Source organism: Azolla caroliniana, unplaced genomic scaffold, assembly GCF_043228905.1.
Source record: "Azolla caroliniana isolate FFs.n. ecotype wild unplaced genomic scaffold, voAzoCaro1.0.p SCAF_88, whole genome shotgun sequence".
Classification (NCBI taxonomy): Eukaryota; Viridiplantae; Streptophyta; class Polypodiopsida; order Salviniales; family Salviniaceae; genus Azolla; species Azolla caroliniana.
Genome location: NW_028230523.1, coordinates 28,164 through 51,245, shown reverse-complemented (window position 1 = coordinate 51,245; position 23,082 = coordinate 28,164). Strand labels below are relative to the sequence as shown.

Sequence of the window (23,082 nt, the reverse complement as noted above, 5' to 3'; positions counted from 1 at the left end):
TGGATAACAAGCATACACACAATGTAGTCTCGGTGTTTGAAGGATCCAATGTGGATCATCCTAGTGAGCATTGGGCATTGGTGACCATACTTCTCGACATGATCATATGGCCGCCCTTGTGCTTTCGAAGACTCCTTGGCAGTGGCCGGCTTAGTTCGTTATAGAAACAAGCCACGTGGAATAAGAGCATGTGGGACAAAGAATGTCCGGACAAAAAGGATCTTTATTCAAGGACACAGAACTGGGTCTCTATCTCTCTCTTATATGTGCCGAAAACCAGAGTCTTTAATCTCCTTTTATCTTATTTACTTAGAAATATTTATTTATTTTGATTTGTTGTTCTCAAAGACCAGACAAGACTTGCGATGTAATCTCTTGTTTGGTCTTTCTTATAGGCCATTTTGGCCTCTTAAAAGACGTTAATATATGTTTCTTTCTTTCTTTCTTTCATTCTCTCTCTCTAGGATTCTCTTTTGACTCTTGCCTCTTGTTTCTATATCTAAGAATAGGATTGTGAACAGGTCAATTTTTTCAATTTGTGCATTTGATTTCTTACCTGTTTCTTCTTTTTGGATAAGCAGAAATATATTGGCCTACCATACCATTCAATTTACTGCTGTTTTCTCAACCAAGGGTTAATAATAACATACATATTTGGGCATCTGATACCATTACCCTTTTAAATTCATATACATATAAATATTTGACCTTATATGCATCAAAATCAGAGTTAAAAATGATCAGACCTTTAATTTCTCTACTTGGGTTTGTCATATGATTTGTGGATTCTGATCAATGCCTCTAATATGCATCAAGATAAGAGACAGGAAGTAGGAAAACAGAGAGACAAAGGCCAAAATTGAGTCAAATAAGCGTAAAACAGAGTTCAAAGAGGGAAAAACAGAGACAAAAAGAAGGGTTATGCAAAACAATGGAGTCTATGAGGTTGAAAATTCCTCCTCCTACAGATGGATCAATGGCAAGCAGAGATGTGGTAGAGGTTCTGCACACGCCCCGGAGAGGGCACCCGACCCGAAGGTCTCTCTCGAACAAAAGGATGGAAAAGAGTGATTTACCCCCTGATGCTGACAACACTACCAGATTGGCTACTGTAGATGACAGTGCATCTTTGACCCAGAATATTTTTGGCAGGACTTGGTTTGTTTTGTGTGGGTTCCAGAATTGTACCCGGCCGGTGATTTTCTCAATGTTTGCTTTGGGCATCGTTGTCATCTTTGCCCTTAGAATGATGTTTGTCGTGTGGCTCACATTGCCATCCGAACCCAAGAGTATTTTGGATTCCATGGTATGTAAGCTGTTTGCCAGATTGCATTTCTCATCATATATGGTGCTTTACTTAATCAAGAACCTTCGATGACATTCTTAGATGTGATCATATACCATGTTTCTGTCTGAAATTTCTCATCATATGGTGTTTTGGACTAACATATTGTTCCTTTGTTGTGATTGTACCCCTAATCGTTAGAGTTCATATTCATCATATGATGTGTTCTGTAGCTAGCAGTGCTCGTATAATGTTTTGGATGAAACACATGCTACTAATTTTAGCATGGTCTATGTTGTGATCATATGCATAATTAAGGCTATAGTAGTCACATAAAAAGCAGATGTCAGATTCCATGGGATGTTGTTACCCTATGGCTACCTTGCACCTTTTCATCATGGAGTTTTTGACTAACCCATGAACTAGAATCTCATTCTTTGTTGTGATTGTGTACCATATAGGGATTTGGAACTAGCCGAATTCATAGAGGGTTTTGGACTAAATCGGCAGCAAGGATTGCTAGCATGGTCTTTGTTAATATAATATAACTGCATCTGTATCATTGCTATCTAAACCTAATGTCTAAATAATGGCTATTGGGGCTAGCCTAGTTTGAATGTAGTTAACCTAGGGTTTATATCGTGACCATAACTATCCAGATTGAGTCTGAGTAAATGCCATTCACTAACATATGTGCTTACAATACTTAATTAACCTGCATGACCTTTATTCTTTCATCATCTTGATGTTGTAGGTTTTGATTGGGACTGATAATGACGGTACTTGGGCTATGAGGAACATGTTCACATCTATGGATGGGGCTAGCTCTTTCCTCCTAATGAGATCAACTCAGGAGGTAGTGTTACTAATCAAAACTCATGTTACCGAAGAAGATATGCAACATTGCATAATAGAATTGGAGCAACATTGTTACCCTTTTTTTTTTTATGTAGATTGATTCTTCTACAGAAGAGAGAGAGAGAGAACTTTGGGGAAGGCCAGATAGTGAAGGTCTTCAGCAATGTATTGAACGATCCAAAACCCACAAAGGTAATTGATAGTGTGGTTAGCTCTACTTCTCCGTGACAATGCCTTCAAATCTTATTACTTCAACATGTTTCAATGGTAGATCCGAAACCTACCCCAAACGGGTATATCATGGTTAATGCCAATGGTGGCTTGAATCAAATGCGCAATGGGGTAAATTTTATTAGGCCCTCTTATTTTTTCTGACAATGCATTTTGGGCACACTGAATCGGGATTTTTGACTCTCCCATGTCCTTTATATAGATTTGTGATATGGTGGCTATTGCAAGGATCATGAATGCTGCCCTTGTGATACCATCGTTGGATCATAGCTCATTTTGGGCAGATCCGAGGTATGTTATTAGGTCTTCACCCCCCTTATATACACACTCGTGCACACACACCCACATCCACACACACATCTTAATCCTTTTTAGGGATTGGGTTTTCATGGTATGGATTGACATTGCAAACATTTCCACATCGCAGTGAGTTCAAGGACATTTATGATGTGCAACATTTTATGAAGGAATTGGAAAGAGATGTCCACATTGTTGAGGAGCTTCCACTATCTTTGAGGAAGGTAGAGCCTATTTCTAAGGCACCCGTATCATGGTCGAAGGTATGGTCCTTGGTTTCCTATTCTCGTTTCATGGTTAAAATGTTTTGTGGAGCCAGTCTACCCTAATATGTTTGTTAAACATATACAGGCGTCTTATTACAAAGATGAAGTTCTTCTCCTGCTTAAGAAACACAAGGTTCTATATTTCACACATTCTGACTCTAGATTGGCAAATAATGACCTACCGAATCACATCCAGAAGCTTCGTTGCCGGACTTGCTACAAAGCTCTCAAGTATCGGGATTCTATTCTAAATCTAGGGGCAACTTTAGTTGAGAGAATGAAGCAAGACAAGCATTATATTGCGTTGCATCTCAGGTATATATATCCTTATTACTGTAATCTGTGATTTCATTCAGGAACATTTCTCGCAGTGATCACTTTCTTAGGCTTAAGATATTGTGACTGTAGAAAGAGTTGATACCATGGAATTGTTCTCAAGTATGTCTACCAATAATGTTTTCCTTGTTGGCGTAATGAGCTTTATGCCTTGCCTTGACATGGGTCTAATGTGGACTCCATGTGTATGACAAAGGGGTTCTCTTTTCGTTTTTGAAAATTAAAGTGTATTTTGGGGTTTTTGAACTTGATTGAAATATAATGATTACATTGATATGCCCATTTGTTGGATACCTCTAATTCTCTTGCTCACACATACCCACGACTCTATCAGCATAGCTCAAAGGTCTTCATTCCTTGAGTCTAATATTTTCTGGGATTTAATGGTCACAGATATGAGAAGGACATGATTGCTTTCACTGGATGTACACACGGGTTAGCTCCAGATGAAGTCGAGGAACTACAGAAAATGCGATATGATGTGAAACACTGGAAGGAAAAGGAGATCGACAGTGAAGGGCGACGCAAAGAAGGAGGGTGTCCATTGACACCTCGTGAAACATCACTTCTTCTTAAAGGGATGGGATACCCTTCTTCTACCCGGATTTACATTGCGGCAGGTGCAATCTATGGAAATGGAAGCATGGAAGCCTTGACAAAAGAGTTTCCAAATGTGTTTACACATTCTACTCTGGCTAGACAAGAGGAGTTGGAGCCATTTCTTAAGTATCAAAACCAAATGGCAGCATTGGATCATATTGTAGCTCTTGAGAGTGATGTGTTTGTGTATACTTACGATGGCAACATGGCGAAGGCCGTTCAAGGTCAACGGCGATTTGAGGGTTTCCGTAAAACCATCAGCCCAGACAGGTAATAAACAGTGATATGAGGATGGAAATTTTCGTGATTCTATCACGAGTTTGTGGAATGACAACTTGATTCCAGCCACTTTTTTTCTCATCTACAAATTCAAAGGGTTTCAAAGGAAGATTAAGAAGTTATAATAGCCTTGAAACTGCATTTAAACATATATCTTGTATATTTCCAAAATATTCATGTCTTCCAACACCGTGAAACAACTGTCATCACCATGACCTCAATGACATTGTCTTGGAAACAACATTTTTATCTTACTCAAAACCATGCTTCCATCCACATGGAAGCATCTAAAAATCCTAGCCTATTTTTAGCCTATTTTTGTTGCAGAAAATAACTTATTTGCTATCTCTTCCAGGGCACAATTGATTTGTTGCATTCATGTTTTTAGCCTTTGTTGCCGTAGAAAATAACTTATTTGCTATCTCTTCCAGGGCACAATTAATTTCCTTGATTGATGATCTTGATTCGGGAGAGTTGTCATGGGAAACATTTGAAGAAGAGGTAAAGAAGGTACATCGATACAAAATCGGAGGTCCGTACGATAGAGAATTTGGAGAGATTCCGAAACTCGAGGAGTATTTCTATGCTAATCCGACCCCAGATTGTATTTGCCGAGATAAGCAACAACAAAACAGAAGATTGCTCAAGGGCAGGATATAAAGTTTTGGAAGCTTAAGCTTAGAAGGAAAAAAATCTTGAAGTGGTCTCTGAATGAATTGTTTGGTAGACCATGTACATATACGATGCTTGACAAAGCAAGCATATCGTTATTTGTCAATATACCTTCATTGATCACTTTAAGTGCATTTTGTGATAAAAGAAATGTAGCATCCTCTCCATAATAGAGTTATACCTTGATGCTCATTCCAAATTGAGCACCTTATAATATGTGATTATCAGTCTTATTGCTATATTGTTACGAGAGTCATTTATTTGTAGTATATATGCTTTGCACTTCTTACAATCAAGAAGAAAGCCCTACCATGGGTGCCATCACTAATTTGAGATAAATAGATTAATTTGATGCTCATTTGAAGCAAAGCCTCACAGAAATAGATAAATTTGAGATGTTTTCTCGAGCCCTAGTGAAACTAATTGAGAACATCTCTTTTCAAGCTTGTGCGATATACTTTGAGTTTCATCTCATTGAATGCAAATACAAGCTTTGCTGAAATTAATGAAATTTATCGTCACCAATCCATCAAGGCCAAAGTCGACTATTGTGCAAGTGAATGGGAAAGAGACATCCACAAAGTTCAATAATAAGGTGGTAGTTCACCCATGAAGTCAGTGGATAAACGTGGATGTTGGCTTGCAAGGGTTTCAAGTCCTATGTAGTTTACAATCACATTGTGTCCATTTGTTTGAGATCTTGTGGTTTATGTCCAACTTGGTTTAAAAGATGGAGAGTCAAGGATCTATCTACACGTGATGCTACGAAGTATGTGATAATCAAGGATAGATTCTAAAATGTCACTGTTGTAATATTAGATTGTAAATCTTAACCCTCAATGTTGCCATGAATACAAGGCAAGGTGAAAGGGCAAGGATGTATCCGAAGTTGTAACAAGAATGTGAAGGTAGCTGTACCGGAATGTGTGGCTGGATCATCTCCTTTTCATGGAGAGTTAATGCTTTTTCGGCTTTGTGAATTGGGATATAACTACTACCTGAGTGAGCCTTGACTCTCAAAGAGCCATTTGACTTCTTCGAAATTGCTTACACAAGTTAGGTTTGAGCTTATATACTCAAGCCCCAAATAGAGGATGTGTTCACACTACGGATACAAAGTGGAAGGACTCGGCCTTTTATGCCAACAAACATATGGTTTATAAACAATGAAAATTGGGATGGTCTATGTGTTGGAAATAGACCCAATTATTTGTGAATATATATATAAAGCTTTGTAACCGCTTTCCTTCAATCTTATGTCATATGCATATTAAAGGTTTTTTATTGTCTTCCTTCTCATCTCATAAATGCCCCACCTTTATATGTGTGATAAACTACAATTGAACATGGTTATGCATGGTATGGGGTGTGCTCATGATATGTCCATACCTTAACCATCTATGGAACTTGGCTTGAGGGATTAAAGTTTGGGCAAAAGGTACTACTCCAGCCTTTCACATGATATATCCTATTAATCAACAATGCCTACTAGGTAATTATATTGTTAACGAGATCAGACCAGCCCTAAACACATTATGTTGCTTAAAGAGACCAATCCTAAAACATTGTTAATAGATTTTCATGTACAACTTTTATAACATAGCAGAAGGAATTGTACATCAAAAAATTCTACAATACAATTTCAGCTTTAAGTCACAATCGCACACATCTTCTTTTAATGACTTGATTAACTTTAACCTTGGGTACATAACGTGGCAACAAAAGTGGGCCACACAATATCATTGCCCTTACTTTATTGATACGAAAGTAAGCACAAAGACGACTTTGCTAGCATATTCATTAGCTATAAAACCATAATGTCAACATTGGATATTAAATGATCGAACAATGAGTCATGACTAATGTCAAGTTGTATATGCTTTGGAATATTGTTTGATATCTCATGTCATTGTCATACTTCTTCTCCTTGCAATATGTTTGTTTAATGGAAGATGACATTAACAAACACCAATGAACTTTAATATATTATAATTTAATGGTTTTTCCAGTCCACTTGTTTCGCTAATGGTACCGAATTGTAGATGATTCATATCATGAAACATTTATAGATGATTCATTTTTTTTCAATAGAATCAAAGATAACCGCGGATTTCTAGTAACTAACTAGATGTTAATAATTACACTTCCCATACCCCCCCGCCTAACTGTCACTATGATGAAACCCTAACTGTCACTATGGCGGGTCAGGATGGAGTCCAAGTTGGTCTCTCCCAGTTCTGGAGCGACTCCTCCAAGCTAGATTTGCTTCTTTCCATGATTTTGGAAGCAACCATGTATATTCAGCTTCCATGGAAGATGTCGGAATGCATTAGTATTGGATTTTGGATCTATAATGTATATTCAGCTTCCATGGAAGCTGTCGGAATGCATTATTATTGGAATTTGGATCTATAAGAAATAGCTACTCCCCAATTATATCGAAAGATATGACGGAAAGTGGATAATTTTTCTGACTGTTGGCGCACCTAATGTAGTCAATATCAGTGAAGCCTGTGAGATAAGGGTCAGATGTTCCAGACAAGTCCGAAAGTCCAAATGTAAGTACTAGATCCTTTATGCCAACGAGATACTTGAAAATTTGTTTGACAACTACCCAGTGTGTGCGGCCCAGATTCTACATAATTCTATTGACAACACCAACTGCATGGGTTATGTTGGGGTCGAGTTGCGGCCATTGCGGACATGAGAGATCCGACAACAGAAGTTTAAGGTATTGATTGCATCTTGAACTTTTCGGATTTTGTAGTTAGGCAATTAACCTTGGAAATATTCACATTGAGAGGAAGAGGAGTTGTTGCGGGTTTTGCTTTGTCTGAATCGTGCCAAAATCTAATGAATGTAGTTGGATTATGGCAATGTAAGTTGTCGAGTGGTTTGATTGCGGGCGATCCTCATGCCTAGAGAATATGTCAATCAGGACCTAGGTCCTTCATCACAAATTTGGACTAAAGTTTTTGATAAAGATAAGAAATAGTTGCCTTGTTACTTCTAGAAATCAACGTATCATCATCAACGTTGAGGATGAAGAATACATACATGCCGTCGGATTGTGTCCCGAAGTAGAGGCAATGATCCTCCTCCCTCGTTTTGTGCCGTGGTGATTTGATGAAGTTATCAAACTTCTGATACCATTGTTAGGGTGCCTGTCTTAATCCATACAAACTTTTCTTTAGTAGGCAAACCAACTCTTCCTTAGCTTTCTATAAGAATCCTTAAGGTTGCTTCATGTAAATTTCTTATTGAAGATCAACAAGTATGAAGACTGTCTTGGTGTCCATCTGAAATAGCTCCAAATGTTTGACAACTAGGACTCTGAGTAGGAAGTAAAGGTTGTTATTTTGAACACTAGAGATACGATTTTGTTGATATCAACTCCTTCCTATTCTCAGAATCCTTGGCAATGAGTTGGGCTTTGTATTTGGGAGTGTTGGAATTTGTTGTATGCTTCAGCAGAAAGAACCATTTTTGTAGAATGGTCTATCGAGAAGGGGGGTAAAGGAACTAAATCCCAATCCTATTTTTTGTGTATAGATGCCATCTCAGATTGCAAGTTGGATTGCCACTTTGTAGAGTTTGGAGATGCCAAACCTTCTTTGTAAGTTTCTAGCTCATTGGAATCTGTAGAAATGAGGAAATTTTGAGAACTAATGGAGAAGGAGGTCGGAGGTGGGTTATCGAAGGTGCCGAAATGTGACCTGAGTATGATTAATATCTCCGAAATAACAAATTTATCAGATTCGGATGCATGGGTGAAGTTTTCCTGCTGGGTCTTATATAATCCTAAATTTTGATGATCACTTACATTCAAATGACACATTTATATATATAGTGCATCCGCCCCAAAAATAGGATCTTGATTAGATTCAATATTCTTTCCATAGTTTGCATATATTGTGGAGTAGTAGGCAAGAATCCATGTTTCCACACCATGCATCAAAAGTGACATGACATTAGAAACATTCGGAGGTTGTCAAGATGCCAAAGACGGTAGAGTTTGGATGTCAGGACTCAAGCCTTTTTGTGGCGTGTGAGTTCTTTGGCTATTGTTGCTGAGTATATATTGGAGCACATCGAGTGTGAAAGGTGCAATCGGATTATGGCTTTGTCCAATCAATCCGGCTATTTCCAATCGAGGTCGGGGGTTTCACTGTTTGCTCTAAGGATTCACTTAGTCCTCTAATGATAAGGACGTCCTAAATTTAATCCTTCAATAGAGGGAAGTTGTGCCATTGAATTTGCAAATCATTAGTGATATGATTCAGACATTTTTGTAAGATTTTGTTGTTGGAGATGAGACGTGATTTGACTGAAATCAGATAGGAGAGAGAGGTATGAGAGAAGTTAGGATTCCAACAAGCTAGAAAAGTTAGAAAAAGTTGGATAGGGATGTAGAAGGAAAGAAGTGGGGCAAGCTCACAGGGAGAGATTATCTAAGAAAAGGGAATTAAATATCTCACAGGAGAGCCCTTTGGTATCCAACGGAATCCACTGTCTGGACACCAAGTAGGGGTAAGACCTTCCCAAAACCCAAACTCCCACTGATTTATGCCAATTAATAATAGCGCCTGAAGCATCACAGAAATCATGGATCACATTTTGCACATTACAGAGATTTCTGTCTTATCTCCTACAATATATAATGTTGTGTCATCGGCAAATTCACAGTCTAACACAGCCTCCTCCACACTTGGCCACTGTATACCCTTAATAGATAACTTGTTCTTATGCAAGAATGCACTAAAGGCTTCTCCCACAAATAGAAATAAATATGGAGCCAAAGGGCATCCTTGTCTCTCACCTATCTAGTAACCATTGGACATTTTTCACGTGTTTCCATTACTTTTATCATGTTCTAAAAATACTAGTTAAGGTTAACACCATTCTCGTGGATCTCACATTGATAGGTATGGTCAAGCGCGTCACTATTTGATACAGAAACATTAAATAGTGAAAGCCCGTGAATATATGGCTTGGATGGCCCTAAAGTGGTTTGGGGAATCTCAGATGATCATGGCCGTCCACATAATTATATTTACATTACATATACTAAAAAATCGAAAAGTAAAATAGAGAAATATAAAAAAGAAAAACCAAAATTTTAAAAGAAAAAGAAAAAGAAAAAGAAGAAGAGGGAGGGAAAAGCCCTTTTCAAGGAAAATTTGAAATCTCTTTCTTTCCCCCTCCCCCTCTCCTCTACTCCCTCTTGCTTCTCTTTCTCTCCAACTCATGAAATATGTAGTCTTTTCCTCAATGCTTTAAATCTTCAGATATGCCCAATATTGAAGGAGAATAGTAAGGAGCTAAAGTTTATGAATACATGAGACCTTAGTGTCTCTCTTCATCTTGAGGAAGGTAATGATGCTTAGAAATAAATGGATTTGATTGGTGGATATCTATGCAATCTCTTATACCTACTTAAGCACTATAAAGTGGAATATAATCACTTGGAATGCAACTTATTTACGAAATGTACATAATCTCCACGTGTAGAAGAGCCATAAACCTCTTCAATATATTTTGCAAACTTATTCGTGTTGATATTGTAGAAGGTATGCTTCAAAGGAAAGAATTAGTTGGAAATGCATTGATCTTGGTTGGCACCATGGGATGAATCATCAAATGATGGCAAAGGATATAAGTTACACACACACACACACACACACACACACACACACACACACACACACACACACACACACACACACACACACACACACACACACACAGAGCATAGCAATACATTACTACATTAAAAGATGCCATAGAAAAATTAGAAGATGCTCCTTCGTTTACCAATAAAAGCATCTAAGTTCTCCCCATAATCATAGGTCTATATTACAAAACAATGGCACATAGAATTGTGAACAATTATGCATATTATCAATATAGCTTTACAAAAGTGTTCAACAAATTTATATCTAACCTACTTCTGATGCCTTTATCAACCTTAAAATAGATTGTGCAAATCCTTATGACAATGTACCCCATGAAACCACATTGTGTTTTGTCAGCTGAAAAAATACTTTTCTGCCTCTAATGTTTTCACACTTTGGATGCATTTCAAACTAGCATTTTGTATCACTCAATCTTTATTGAACCCGTCACTAATTGTTAATTCATGTAACATCAGGTTGTGCATAATATATCCTACAATACTATATCTTTCAAAATGGAAATTCATATGATTATAGAGTTGGAAGAATAGAAAAACCCCAACAAAATTGCTAATTCAAATTTCCTTCGTGCTGATTCAACAGAATTCAAAGAACATATATTACACTTTTTTGAAAAACACCATAATCAATCAAGAGACACACATAATCAAATGGAATGCAAGTTTTCTCAAGAATCATATATTCAAAAAAGATATATTGTTCAAGTATAATTTTTACACATGTCGAAAGGTGAAGATAGAATGTTCCAACACTATTTATTATTGTGCACAATCGTACATAGGTTAGTCCAATATCAAATGAGAAGAATCTTGACCACAATAGTTGCAAAAAGGCATCATCCTCTTCTCATGTCCATGGACCCTACAAAAGGTACCAAACAAGGTTACCATTAAACAATGATCAAATATGAATATAGGAATGAGTAAAAACATGGATTTAGGAATGAGAATCAAACCTGGCAAATTGAATTACACCAAAGTCTGAACAAATCTGTTTAAACTTAAAACAATGAATCTATGTAGCAATAATTCTAACTTTTGAGGCATAAATATTAGGGATAGCTACTCCTTCGTTATTTATTATTGTGAACCATCGTTCGCCCACAACATCTAAGTAATGAACATCAATAGTTGTAGCACTTGTTATGCACTCTACCCCATCATCAATTAATATACGTTGGCCCTTCAAAGTTTTGATAGCAATCAAAATATCACTATGCTTATGATTTAAGGGCAACATGCTATCACAATGATTGCAATGTGATGTTTGGTTTTTACCCAATATTAGTACAAAAGAATTACAATACATACATCAAATCTTGGTACGTCTCAATAGAGACAAAGAGGAGGCACGTTCAAAATCTCCCCCAAAAGTTTTCTCTCTCCTTTTTTTGTACTTTTAATTTTTTTATATTCTTACTTTTTCTTTAGATAAACAATATTGGACGACCTTGATCCTCTAGGAATCCTGAGACGACTTCAAGGCCGTCCGAGCCCTAGATTCACGAATCACAACCTTTCACTATCAAATAATGACAAGGGTATGGTCAATGTTTACAAATGACAAGTACTTTTTCTTGTGTACACATGCAGAAGAAATGATCACATCCATATTATACATGTGACAACAAATATTAGCCTTGAGCAATGAAGGCTATATATGATATGACTTTTTCTTTTTTTCTTTTTTTTTTTTCCAAAAAAAAACTCCTTCCATTAGTTATAAAATTTTACAAATGAGACGATTATGTACAAATCCCTAAAGGGACGCGATAGTTCCATCTAATGTGGAAGCCCATTGACTCAAGAAAGGGAGAGGACGACCATTGTTGGATGAAGGCTATGCGTTGTCTTTCAACTCCCTCGGAGCCACCTTTAAGGCCATCATATTGGCTCTTCAGAGTGGCTACAATTTCACTCCATATCTCTTGCAGTAACCTTGTTGGATGGGTGATTTGGTTGGAGAAGACTCTCCTACATCGTTGTTTCCATAAAATCCAAAGGGTTATTGGGCTGACCAATTCCAACACCTCTTGAGATTTGTCATTAAGAGGAATAGAGTGGATATTGCAGCTGGAGGAGAAAAGGACCTCTTGTGCTTTTATCACCAAAGTCATCCCCTCCTCCTGATGCTCGTATCGGCCAATTGCAGTCTGCCATGATAGCCAACATATATTTCCCCACTTGATTGAACCTTGCACCTGGCATAATTGCAACAAGCGGCCAACCCCCCGCCATATTCTATGGGACGTTGGGCAGTCCCACAGAGCGTGTCGTATGGATTCTACTACATGTGGGCACTCTACACAATTAGGAGAGCTAAGGTTCCCACGTTGCCATGCTCCCACCGGTAGGGACTTATGTATTAACAACCATTGGAAAGTGGTAATTTGCCTCGCGTGTTGTTGCTTCTAGATTTTCTGCCAAAACTTGGTGATTATTGCAGAGGGAACTTGAAATGTGTGCCAGACCTTCGCAGCAGCTGGTTCTCGGGCGGCTTCAGCAGCTAGAATGTGGCGACCCAATCTAGTTGTGAATTGGAAGAAAGGGATGGGTTTGCTTCCTTGCTCCGCGTAGGGATCACGCCATGTCCATTGCAAAGGGTCCCAACTGACCTTACGTAGCCATGTGTTTTCATGAGTACATATATGCCAATCGGGTTGTACTTTGATCGGATCAGGATCTACAATCCATTTATGACCAGTGTACGCGAGTACTCGAATGGTGTTATTCTGTGTGGGTGTCTCAGTGTCTCGCAATTCATGGCCTTCGAGCCTGTCTGGTGATCCCCTACCTCTCGGGATCAGAGAGCCCTCCTCCTCGTGGCCTATCCATTTCTCCATTGTCGTCCTTTGAGTAGCAGATTCCCTAATCAGTAGCGCGTTAATGATTTCAGATTTCATAGTCCATCCGCCCCTAATTCCATGGAGTATGTTCGCTTGATCTTGTAGTGGCATTGACATAAACCGTCGCCAACATTCTATACTTTTGCCTAGACCTTCTGCAATGTATCCCCATGACAACCCCTTACGTGATCCCAGTAGTTGATTAGATTCATCCTTTAGACATGGGTTCCATAGGATCCGTTGACTGAGCCAGGCAGGTTCGGATCTCGGTTGATCACACTGGAGCCCTCGATGAATGTCACACCATGCCTTCCACATGGATGCACTGAATCTGTCCTCCAAATGGCGGGAGAAACTAGGTTTGAGATCCATGTTTAGAATCCATCCCGTTTGGGGGGCCCAATTGACCCCTTTTCGTGGCCTAAAGTAAGCGAAACGTAACCTCAGTAGCATTTTCCAACAATCATTTCCTGGTTGGAGTCCTCGCACCACAAATTTGGCAAGTAGGGCTTTCGATTGTAAAAGGGGATCAATAAGACCCAATCCCCCTCTCGACTTAGGCGTTGTGAGTATAGGCCACGCCACCTTGGCGTGAGCTACATGGTCTTCCTTACTAGACCAAATGTAGTTGCGGACCAGTCGTTGAATCTGATGTATACTTGGAGATTGTCCAGCATGATAGACTGTACCATGCTGTTGTGAGGAGTACCTAATTTGCCACTATGATGCGACCTGATAGCGACAATTTTTTAGAGCTCCAATGTATCAACTTTTGTCGAATGGAAAGGATAACGGGTGCAATCATAGTCTCCGGCGGTATGTTGAAGCCAATTTGGAAGCCCGAATTTTTGGTGCTTGCTCCTTGATTGATCCACTTGAAAGCGGGGTGTGGGTGCCACGCTAGATGTGTTTCCTGAGAGAGTCATATTGCATAGGATTTGTGCCAATTGATCATGGCGTTGGATCGCTTGCAAAATAAAACTAGCCCACTTTCTAGCTTTTGGAGGTTTTCCCAAAATGAGAAGAGGTTGTCTAGGATGCTCCGATTTCTAACGAAACCTGTCTGTGACGGATGAATGAGTTGAGGGAGAAGTGGAGTTAAACGGCGTGCCACGATTTTTGCGAGCAACTTATAGACAGTATTGAGAAGAGTAATGGGCCGCCACTTGTGAATGTCGTTGGCATTCCCACCACTTTTAGGAATGAGATGTATCATCCCCTGTCCAAATTCCTCCGGCATGCAGAAGATATGACTTTTTCTTGTGTACACATGCAGAAGAAATGATCACATCCATATCATACACGTGACAACAAATATTAGCCTTGAGCAATGAAGGCTATATATTATATGACTTTTTCTTGTGTACACGTGTAGAAGAAATGATCACATCCATATCATACATGTGACAACAAATATTAGCCTTGAGCAATGAAGGCTATATATGATATGACACACACACACATAGATAGAGAGAGAGAGAGAGAGAGAGAGAGAGTAAACAAACATAAGGCAACACACATTAATAATTTGGTTTCAACGAAAACAAAAAATACCACTATTAAGTTTCCAAACATTGGTAGAGTAACTAGAAAAGTCTTGAAAAGACCCAGGTAGAAACTCTCTTTGAAGTTAGTATTTGAAGTTTGGCAAATCCGGTCGTATATGTGAGTGACCATCCCATCCAGCCACACATATTGATTTTATGGGTGTGAGTGAGAATGAAAGAGAATCAACAATCTCTAGGCAACAACATAATCATTATATTTTAAAGAAACCTCAAATCACCCATGCATGATGCTACATTGTCGAACATTAGCAGAGACCTTCCAATATATAAAAGTTGAAAAGAATTCCATACTACACACTCTTTCTAAAGAAAACATTTATTAACATGTGACAACTGAATTTGGCAACAAATATTAACCTCGAGGGATGGAGAGAGCACATATACAATGGTTAATCTTTTCAAAGAAACACAAAAATACATCATTGCACAATATGATAAAGGCTTTGGACAGGGATTGCATAATTTTGCCAATTTTCATGCATAAGTTTTCATTTGAATGGGTTCATGTTTTGCTTATAGAATAAGTTGGTATTACAAGTCTCCATGTGTGGACACTATGGGAGATAGAAGGATAAATTAAATATTAATGAGCTCATTTGTTTAATGTGAAGAAGCGCCAAAGTTTCCTTGATATGACGTCGAAGAGCCCATTCATCACAAGAGGCAATCCTTAGGCATGCGACAAATGCACATGTACATAATATAAAAAGTTGTTCTCTCAATCCATTGCATTCTATTGAAAGTCACACATTCACAAAGGCAATTATGAGATGCCTTTTGTACATAAATTGTATAGAATGTCTTTTCTCAATTGAAGACAACACTAAATGTTCATCCAAGGAATAGTGAAAGGGTACAACTAACTAATCAATCACACATGGTGTGTTCATCATTCGGCAACATATAAAACCATTTCCCCTTACATGCATCAAGATTGTGTGTCAATAACATAGGGGTATGTATGAAAAAAGAAATACTAATTTCCCTCCACATTCATCCAAGCAACCAAAAGGCACAAAAGTAAAATGGTCATTTTTCCTATGTAGATCTACCATCAAACATTGCACAAATATCGTAGAGTGAATGGTCAAGCAAAATGCATGTGCACACTGTTTTTACTACAATGTACCATGTGGGCCTCCTTATAGTCATAAAAGTAAAGCTACAAAAAAATGCACCATATTGACACAATCCAAACCCCCGCTACAGACATAGATGCACGCAGACATAGATGCACGCATACACACATACACATTACAAGGCAAATAAACATCCTCCCAATGAGCACATGTATAAATTATAATGCGTTGTCCATCAATAATTTGGTTGTCAAGAAGGGGGGGGGGGGGGGGGGGTACCATTAAGAGCGATGTTGACATGGATGACCTTTGGAGAGCTTGTGTAGCTAGCTAGCTAGGTAAACATGAAGAAAACCATATATAAGAGGGGTCCTTGTAGTACACACAATATATCATACTACTACTACTACTAATATTACTACTTATACCACCCCTACCCCTACCCCTACCCCTACTACAACTACAACTAATAGTATGCCTAGCATTTCATAATTAATTTGTTGGTACAACATGCAAAAGAAGCTGAGAGAGAGCAATCAGGATTTGGGACTCATTGCTCTGCTCCTAATTTAATGTCTTTGTGGCCCCGACGCACAACAGCTGCATAGTCGGGTGTGTCGAAAAACTTGCGCTGAATTCATTGGCAGGCCGAAAGCAAGTAAGTCCATGTATGTCTGTTGTGTGCATAATGGGCACAAAGAAGAAGAAGAAGAAGAAGAAGAAGAAGAAGAAGAAGAAGAAGAAGAAGAAATCAATCAATCTGAATGTCTTCATGTTCTAAACTAATACCAAATACCATGTCGTACATGGATATGTATACGAATGTAGTGTACCGTATATATACATACATACATACACTTAAGTATACTGTATGTATAATGAATCGACTTCGTATGTATATGTGTCGTCGTTCGTACATTGGATTGAAAAAGATAACCACACCCTACTTTAATCTATTTCTGTTCTGATTTCAGCTTTAAGGAAACGAAAAAAATTTCTCCATCTTTCCTTATTCTAATAAGATGCGCGCATCTATCTCTCTTTTCATGTATGTATGTGTGTGTGTGTGTGTGTGTGTGTATCTGCTAATTACATCCTTCATATGATGGGTTTTACCAGCTTAAAACCTTCATTGTAGCTGGGATATGGTTTCCCATGTACATGTTATATTTTGATAATTTTTATCTTGCATTACAGGCTAGGTATAGTTTGCTTCATTGGTGATACTAGATAATCCTTTTTATGCCAACTACATTCTTATACTAATTATATCGCATTTTCCGGAAACAAGACTGGGACACAAACTGTGTGTGTCAATTTGGTTGGAAAATGGAGCGTAACGAGGTGGATCCAGATGAGAAAGCACTTCTTCATCCCACAAGAGCACTAATTGAGAGGCGTCACCAGACCAATACTCCCATTGTAATTAGTTCTCCACACCTAGACATGGGCTTGGTGGCGGAGAATTGCTCCCCCGAGAAACTTTATTGGCCACAAACCTACGAGAACTCAATGAATTTGTTTTCGAGGTCTCTCTCAATGCGATCTCCCCAATCCCCCTCAATGCGATCGCCACCGATGCGATCCCCCTCGATCCGTGGAGATAGATATGTGGTGCCATCCTTGAAAGACCCAGAGCTCAATAATGTAATTCCTGCATTGCATCAATACAATGGGTTCAGTGATGATGCTAAGGAACCACTTTTGACAAATAATGAGCACTTGAAGGCTAGTCTTAATGGTGATTGTGAGGATCATCCGGAAAAGAATCAAGTTTGTCTCAGTGCACAAGGACATTTAGTGGTCCACAATTTGAAAGACGAATTATCGAGCTTGAAAGAAATACAAGGCAGCAGCTTTTTTGAGGCCTCTCTCAATGGAATAAATATTCTTGCAGGTAGAACTTACAAGATTTATGTCAGGCTGTGCTCATCTTGTAGACACACACACACACACACACACACACACACACACACATGTATGTTGGAACACAGGTATGTATTAAATCAAGGACATTATTTCATTCATGATATGCTTCAAACTTTGGTACATAATGTCTTCTTCCTCCAGGAGTCGGCATCCTGTCAATGCCGTATGCCGTAGCACAAGGCGGGTGGACTGGATTGAGCTTTCTCCTCATCTTTGCCGTGGTTTGTTGCTACACCGGCGTCCTCCTACGCCGATGCATAGACTTAGATCCATCCATCATGGGCTATCCAGATGTAGGTCAAGTGGCATTCGGTAAATATGGACGGATAATTGTTTCAGCGCTGTTGTATTTCGAGCTTTTCGCCGTTGCCGCGGAGTTCTTGATTCTAGAGGGAGACAATTTAACACAACTCATTGCTTGGAAAGGAATCAATTTGAAGTACTTCGAGTTAAGTCCGGAGAAATCTTTCATCATCGTCTCATCCCTAGTGATGCTACCAACAGTGTGGTTACGCGACTTAAGATTGTTATCATATATATCAGCGGGGGGTGTGATTGCTTGTGTTACTCTGTTCGTGGCAACATCGTGGTATGGCATCTCAAATTCAGGTTTCACATATCAATCCGGGAACCTGGTTAATCTACAAGGATTACCCATTGCTGTTGGGCTTTATGCATTTTGTTACTGTGGGCATGCTGTCTTCCCAAGTATCTATTGCTCGATGCAAGACAGAAAACAGTTTTCTCATGTAAGGATAGGCATGCTTGTCACTTTGATTTATAGGGCAAACTATCGAAACATATATATGTATGTGTGTGTGTATGTATGTATAGTATGCATGCATAAATGAATGACAGCATCTATGTATGTATCATGTATGTATGCATGCATGCATGAATGAGAGTATGCTTGCATTTATGTATGTATGTATGTATGTATGTATGTATGTATGTCTGTATGCCTGTAAATATTTATGCATGCATGTATATTTTGTATCGATTGACTAATATATTTGAAGCTCCATTTATTTGCTTTTCTAGGTTTTGATTGTATGCTTTGTGTTCTGCACATTACTCTATGGAGGCATGGCTGTGGTTGGGTATTTGATATTTGGAGAAACTGCTAAATCTCAAATCACATTGAACCTACCTAGAGGAGAGATTTCTACACAAGTTGCAATAATAGCAATGCTTGTAAACCCATTTGCAAAGTATGCACTAGCACTTACGCCTGTAGCGGCCGCTTTAGAAGAGTTTATACCCGACCATTGGAAAGAACATAATTTCATAATATGTGGAATACTTATTCGAACTCTACTCGTTGTAAGTACAGTAGGAATTGCGATTGCTATACCCTTTTTCGCCTACATCATGGCATTGGTTGGATCCTTCCTTAGCATCACTGTAGCAATCACTATACCATGTATATGCTACTTGAGGCTCTTCTCTAAAGAAGTTGTTCTTTGGGAGAAAGGATTGATACTTTGCATTTTAGCTCTTGCGTTAGTTGCATGCATCGATGGTACTTACACCTCACTTTTAGAAATCGCTAACAATTTGTAGCTAATGTGAAAAGGGTTCAAAGCTCTTGTATCCTCTTTAGGATTGCTAAGGCCATTTAATTGTTTTGTAATCTCTTTTTCTTTGTTGGGCATTCTACACTTAGATGTGATCTATATGACCACTCGCGACCCCTCAAGGTTGATTGTGTGTTTTGTTAGGCTCAATTGTCAAATGTACTTGAAAACTTGGTCAATGTTGCTAGAACTATCGAGTCGTGGTCTTCAAATTCCTCCTCTGTACTCTATCTTGATCATGCAAGGTTGACCTTGATGATTTAGAGATGTTCATAAAAAATCCCAAGGTGCCAAGGTTTTTTCTTTCACTTATTTGACTGACTTGGTGCCATTTTTCTCTATATGCTCCTTAGTCTTCGTCTCGGTGCTGGTCCTTGGACTAGTTGTATTCCTCATCAACCCCAATGCATTGAATTATCCTAGACCCATTAAGAATTGTCGCAGTTGTCTTGACCTAATGCCTTTGTGGAAATTTCGTCCACTTGTTTGTTGATATTGATATATTGCAGGTCATTTTCAATGGCTAATATCTACTCACAGATAAAATGATAGTGTACCTTGATGTGCTTAGTGTAGGCATGAAACACAACATTCTTCCCTAGCTACTGGACCAAAAATTCGAGTTTAGATAGGTAGAGTGGCTTTACACCAATATGTACAACAGAAATGTCATCATAGACATTCAACCACATTACCCCATTATGTGTTTATCATCCCACAATATGTAAAATTTCAGAAAAATACCATGTACCTTTTTGGTTGGGCTGCCAAGTTGGAAATAACCATTTTGGTGTGGTGTAACACCACTTTGGCACGCCATCTACATAATCCACTAACTTGGGTGAATCCGACCATGATTGTTGAAAGAAAAGACTTGCATCTTCCATTGTGTCTGAAGTTCCTTCCAACTCTTCATATTGAGCTCCAATATTCGGAATCAAATCATACCATAGAGCAGTGATTGTCTCCTTTGGTCGTCTTTCTTCTCCAACAAGACCTTTGCATCTAGATTTCCAAATGTTCTATACCGTGATAGAGGCTATGGTGGGCCAGATGTCAGTTAGCCTATTCGAACACCAAATTTGCAATTCCATGGCTGGTTGTACAATGCATTTATTTCTTTGCACCCAAAACGCCTTTAGCCTACCTAGGTCTTCTGATATCCAAGCTTTCTTCTCCATTGACCTTGTACTCGTAAGTGTATAGAGTTTGAGTCTTTGCAATGCAATGCGAATTAAGTATTATTTATTCCCTTTTTTCCGAATAAAAAATAGCAATATTTGCATTTTACTTGATGTTTGACTTTTAGGATTTTGGAGCTCGACCTAGGATTAGTGTGAAGATACATAACGTCCCCTCATTTTGGAGCTCGATCTAGACTATATATATCTATTTATGAAAAAATAATTGTGGTTGTTAAGGGTGAATGGCTTAGTGGTTAGAGCCGTTGACCTTGTGCTCTAGGTATAGAGTTTGAATGTCTATAGTGCAATGTGAATTAAGTATTATTTGTTCTTTTTTTTATACAAAATAGGAATATTTGCACTTAATGCAAATGAGGCGCCTCTCTCCAAGGAGGGGAAGACAACTGATTTTGGACGCTCAAATTTTTTGTTCTTCTTTGTTTGGGCTTTGGAAGGCTTCTTCTTTGGATTTTTTTAGAGGTTTCAACTTGGCATTCAACTTTTGGCATTTTGGAGCTCAACCTCAGATTAGCGTGAAGGTATAACGTCCCCTCATTTCTCCTTCTTGACTTCCTCTTTGTCTTAGGTGGTCAGTGTGGTCTCTGACACCATCAAGCTCATCACAAGTGGTGGCATCAAGAAGGAGATTTCAACTCGGCATTCAACTTTTGGCGGTTTGGAGCTTGGCCTTGAATTACTTTGAAGGTATAATGCCCCCTCATTTCTCCTTCTTGACCTCCTTTTTGTCTTAGGTGGTCAATGTGGTCTCCAACACCACCAACCTCATCATGGGTGGCAGCATCAAGAAGGGGTTTGCGAACTCACATACCGGTCACGGAAGGAGAACACGAAGTGGCTCGAGAACCCTACTTCAAAAGTAAAAAGGGGATTATTTTCACTATTTACCCTTATATCAATCATTCATGTCCACTTAATTGTCTTGACATTTACTTGTAGCTTAATTAGGATTTGTTGTTTGATTTTCGTGCATGGATCCTTTATTTTGTTTTCCGCAATACACTTTCATAAGATGTATTTTTAGAACGTGTCAATCTCATTGGAAAGCCAATTTGCTAATTTGCAGTCTATTGACATTACAAAAGATTTGTTAATTGTACCAGAAAACAGAAACATAAAATACTTTTAACAGAAAATGTTATGCATACTTTTTTCACGGCCTTGTATGATAAAAAGAAATGAAAGTTTCAGTCAAAACCCATTGTAGAAAGATGACATAATCCACTGTGGAAACAAATACCAACCATATAAACTCAAGTCTCGCATGATATTATTAAGATAATATTTGTACACACACGTCATGACATATTCATCTATCAACATAATGTTGTTATCAATGATCATATTCTTCTCCTTTTCATATCCTTCAAGCATTCACCCTCTTGTAACATCTTTTATTATTATTATTATTATTTTAAAAAGATATCGTGTCATTAGTGTAAACATTTTACAAGATTTTAAACTCTATGTGATCGGCAGGGGAAACAACCATTTCGGAGGCTGAATATGCTAATAAGGATGCTATAATTGGATGTCATGAATGGAGTAGTTGTCTAGACGATAAGAAACTCATGCTCTTGACCAATTTTAGCATCAAAATCTCCAAAAATACCATCCCATTGACCCTTCAAAGTATGAACTATGTCAAACCAAATATTTGAAACCAATTCAGCTGATGATGTTTTAAGTTGATGGAAAACGAGAGGGCATTGAGCCTTCAAGACGTATAGTGGTACTACTCAATGTCTCCCATATTGGTTGGACTTCCTTTCGTATTCCTGAAAACGGTAATGATAGCAATGGTAATGTATGAACACTTCTAGATTTAGTGTAAAATCCATGGTCCATAGATTCAGTGTCATAATGGAACGTATCAGGGACAAGTGATGGCCAAACCACCATGCCCCAAGTGAAAACCAATGGGGGAAAATAGTTAGCAAAAATTCCAAGGAGACATTGCCATACCGGTTAGCAAATGGGGAAAAATAGTTAGCAAAATTTCTAAGGAGTAGGCAATAGAGTGCTACAAAATGGAGTTGAACCAATTTAGGTTTGGGATGATTGATAGATCCCTATTTATAAGTAATAGAGAACACTCTAGAATATTCTAGATCATCCTAGAATGTAGAGTAACCTAGAAGGTTTCTAGCGTATTCTAGAAGGTTTTAGTGTATAGAACACTCTAGAATATTCTAGGTTATTCTAGAATGTAGAGTAATATAGAATATTCCTATGATATTAGATTATATATTAAAAAATTATACATATAAGAATATTAATACAATGGTTAAGGATTTGACATGTGTACAACAAGGTCGTGGGTTCAAATCTTTTCGAGGCATGATGTGAGTGTCATCATGAT

General features: G+C 38.4%; 2 protein-coding genes and 1 long non-coding RNA gene across 3 annotated transcripts; all 3 read left to right on the top strand.

Annotated features, from left to right (window-relative positions):
* Positions 1 to 552: 552 nt before the first annotated feature.
* LOC147849289 (O-fucosyltransferase 35-like) lies at positions 553 to 5,067 on the top strand. The gene is made up of 9 exons (XM_087337680.1): positions 553 to 1,306; positions 2,040 to 2,141; positions 2,239 to 2,335; positions 2,415 to 2,485; positions 2,577 to 2,665; positions 2,802 to 2,934; positions 3,023 to 3,252; positions 3,667 to 4,143; positions 4,584 to 5,067. Exons 1-9 carry the CDS (start codon positions 932 to 934, stop codon positions 4,810 to 4,812), a joined length of 1,803 nt encoding a protein of 600 aa, XP_087193806.1. The 5' UTR covers positions 553 to 931; the 3' UTR covers positions 4,813 to 5,067.
* A 1,947-nt stretch (positions 5,068 to 7,014) lies between these two features.
* LOC147849288 (uncharacterized) lies at positions 7,015 to 9,093 on the top strand. Its single transcript, XR_015531809.1, has 3 exons — positions 7,015 to 7,179; positions 7,241 to 7,382; positions 7,457 to 9,093. It is a non-coding gene; the product is annotated as an uncharacterized LOC147849288 (long non-coding RNA).
* Positions 9,094 to 17,250: 8,157 nt separating this feature from the next.
* On the top strand, positions 17,251 to 19,657 carry LOC147849287 (amino acid transporter AVT1I-like). The gene is made up of 3 exons (XM_087337677.1): positions 17,251 to 17,909; positions 18,083 to 18,690; positions 18,983 to 19,657. Exons 1-3 carry the CDS (start codon positions 17,342 to 17,344, stop codon positions 19,502 to 19,504), a joined length of 1,698 nt encoding a protein of 565 aa, XP_087193803.1. The 5' UTR covers positions 17,251 to 17,341; the 3' UTR covers positions 19,505 to 19,657.
* The last annotated feature ends 3,425 nt before the right edge of the window (positions 19,658 to 23,082 follow it).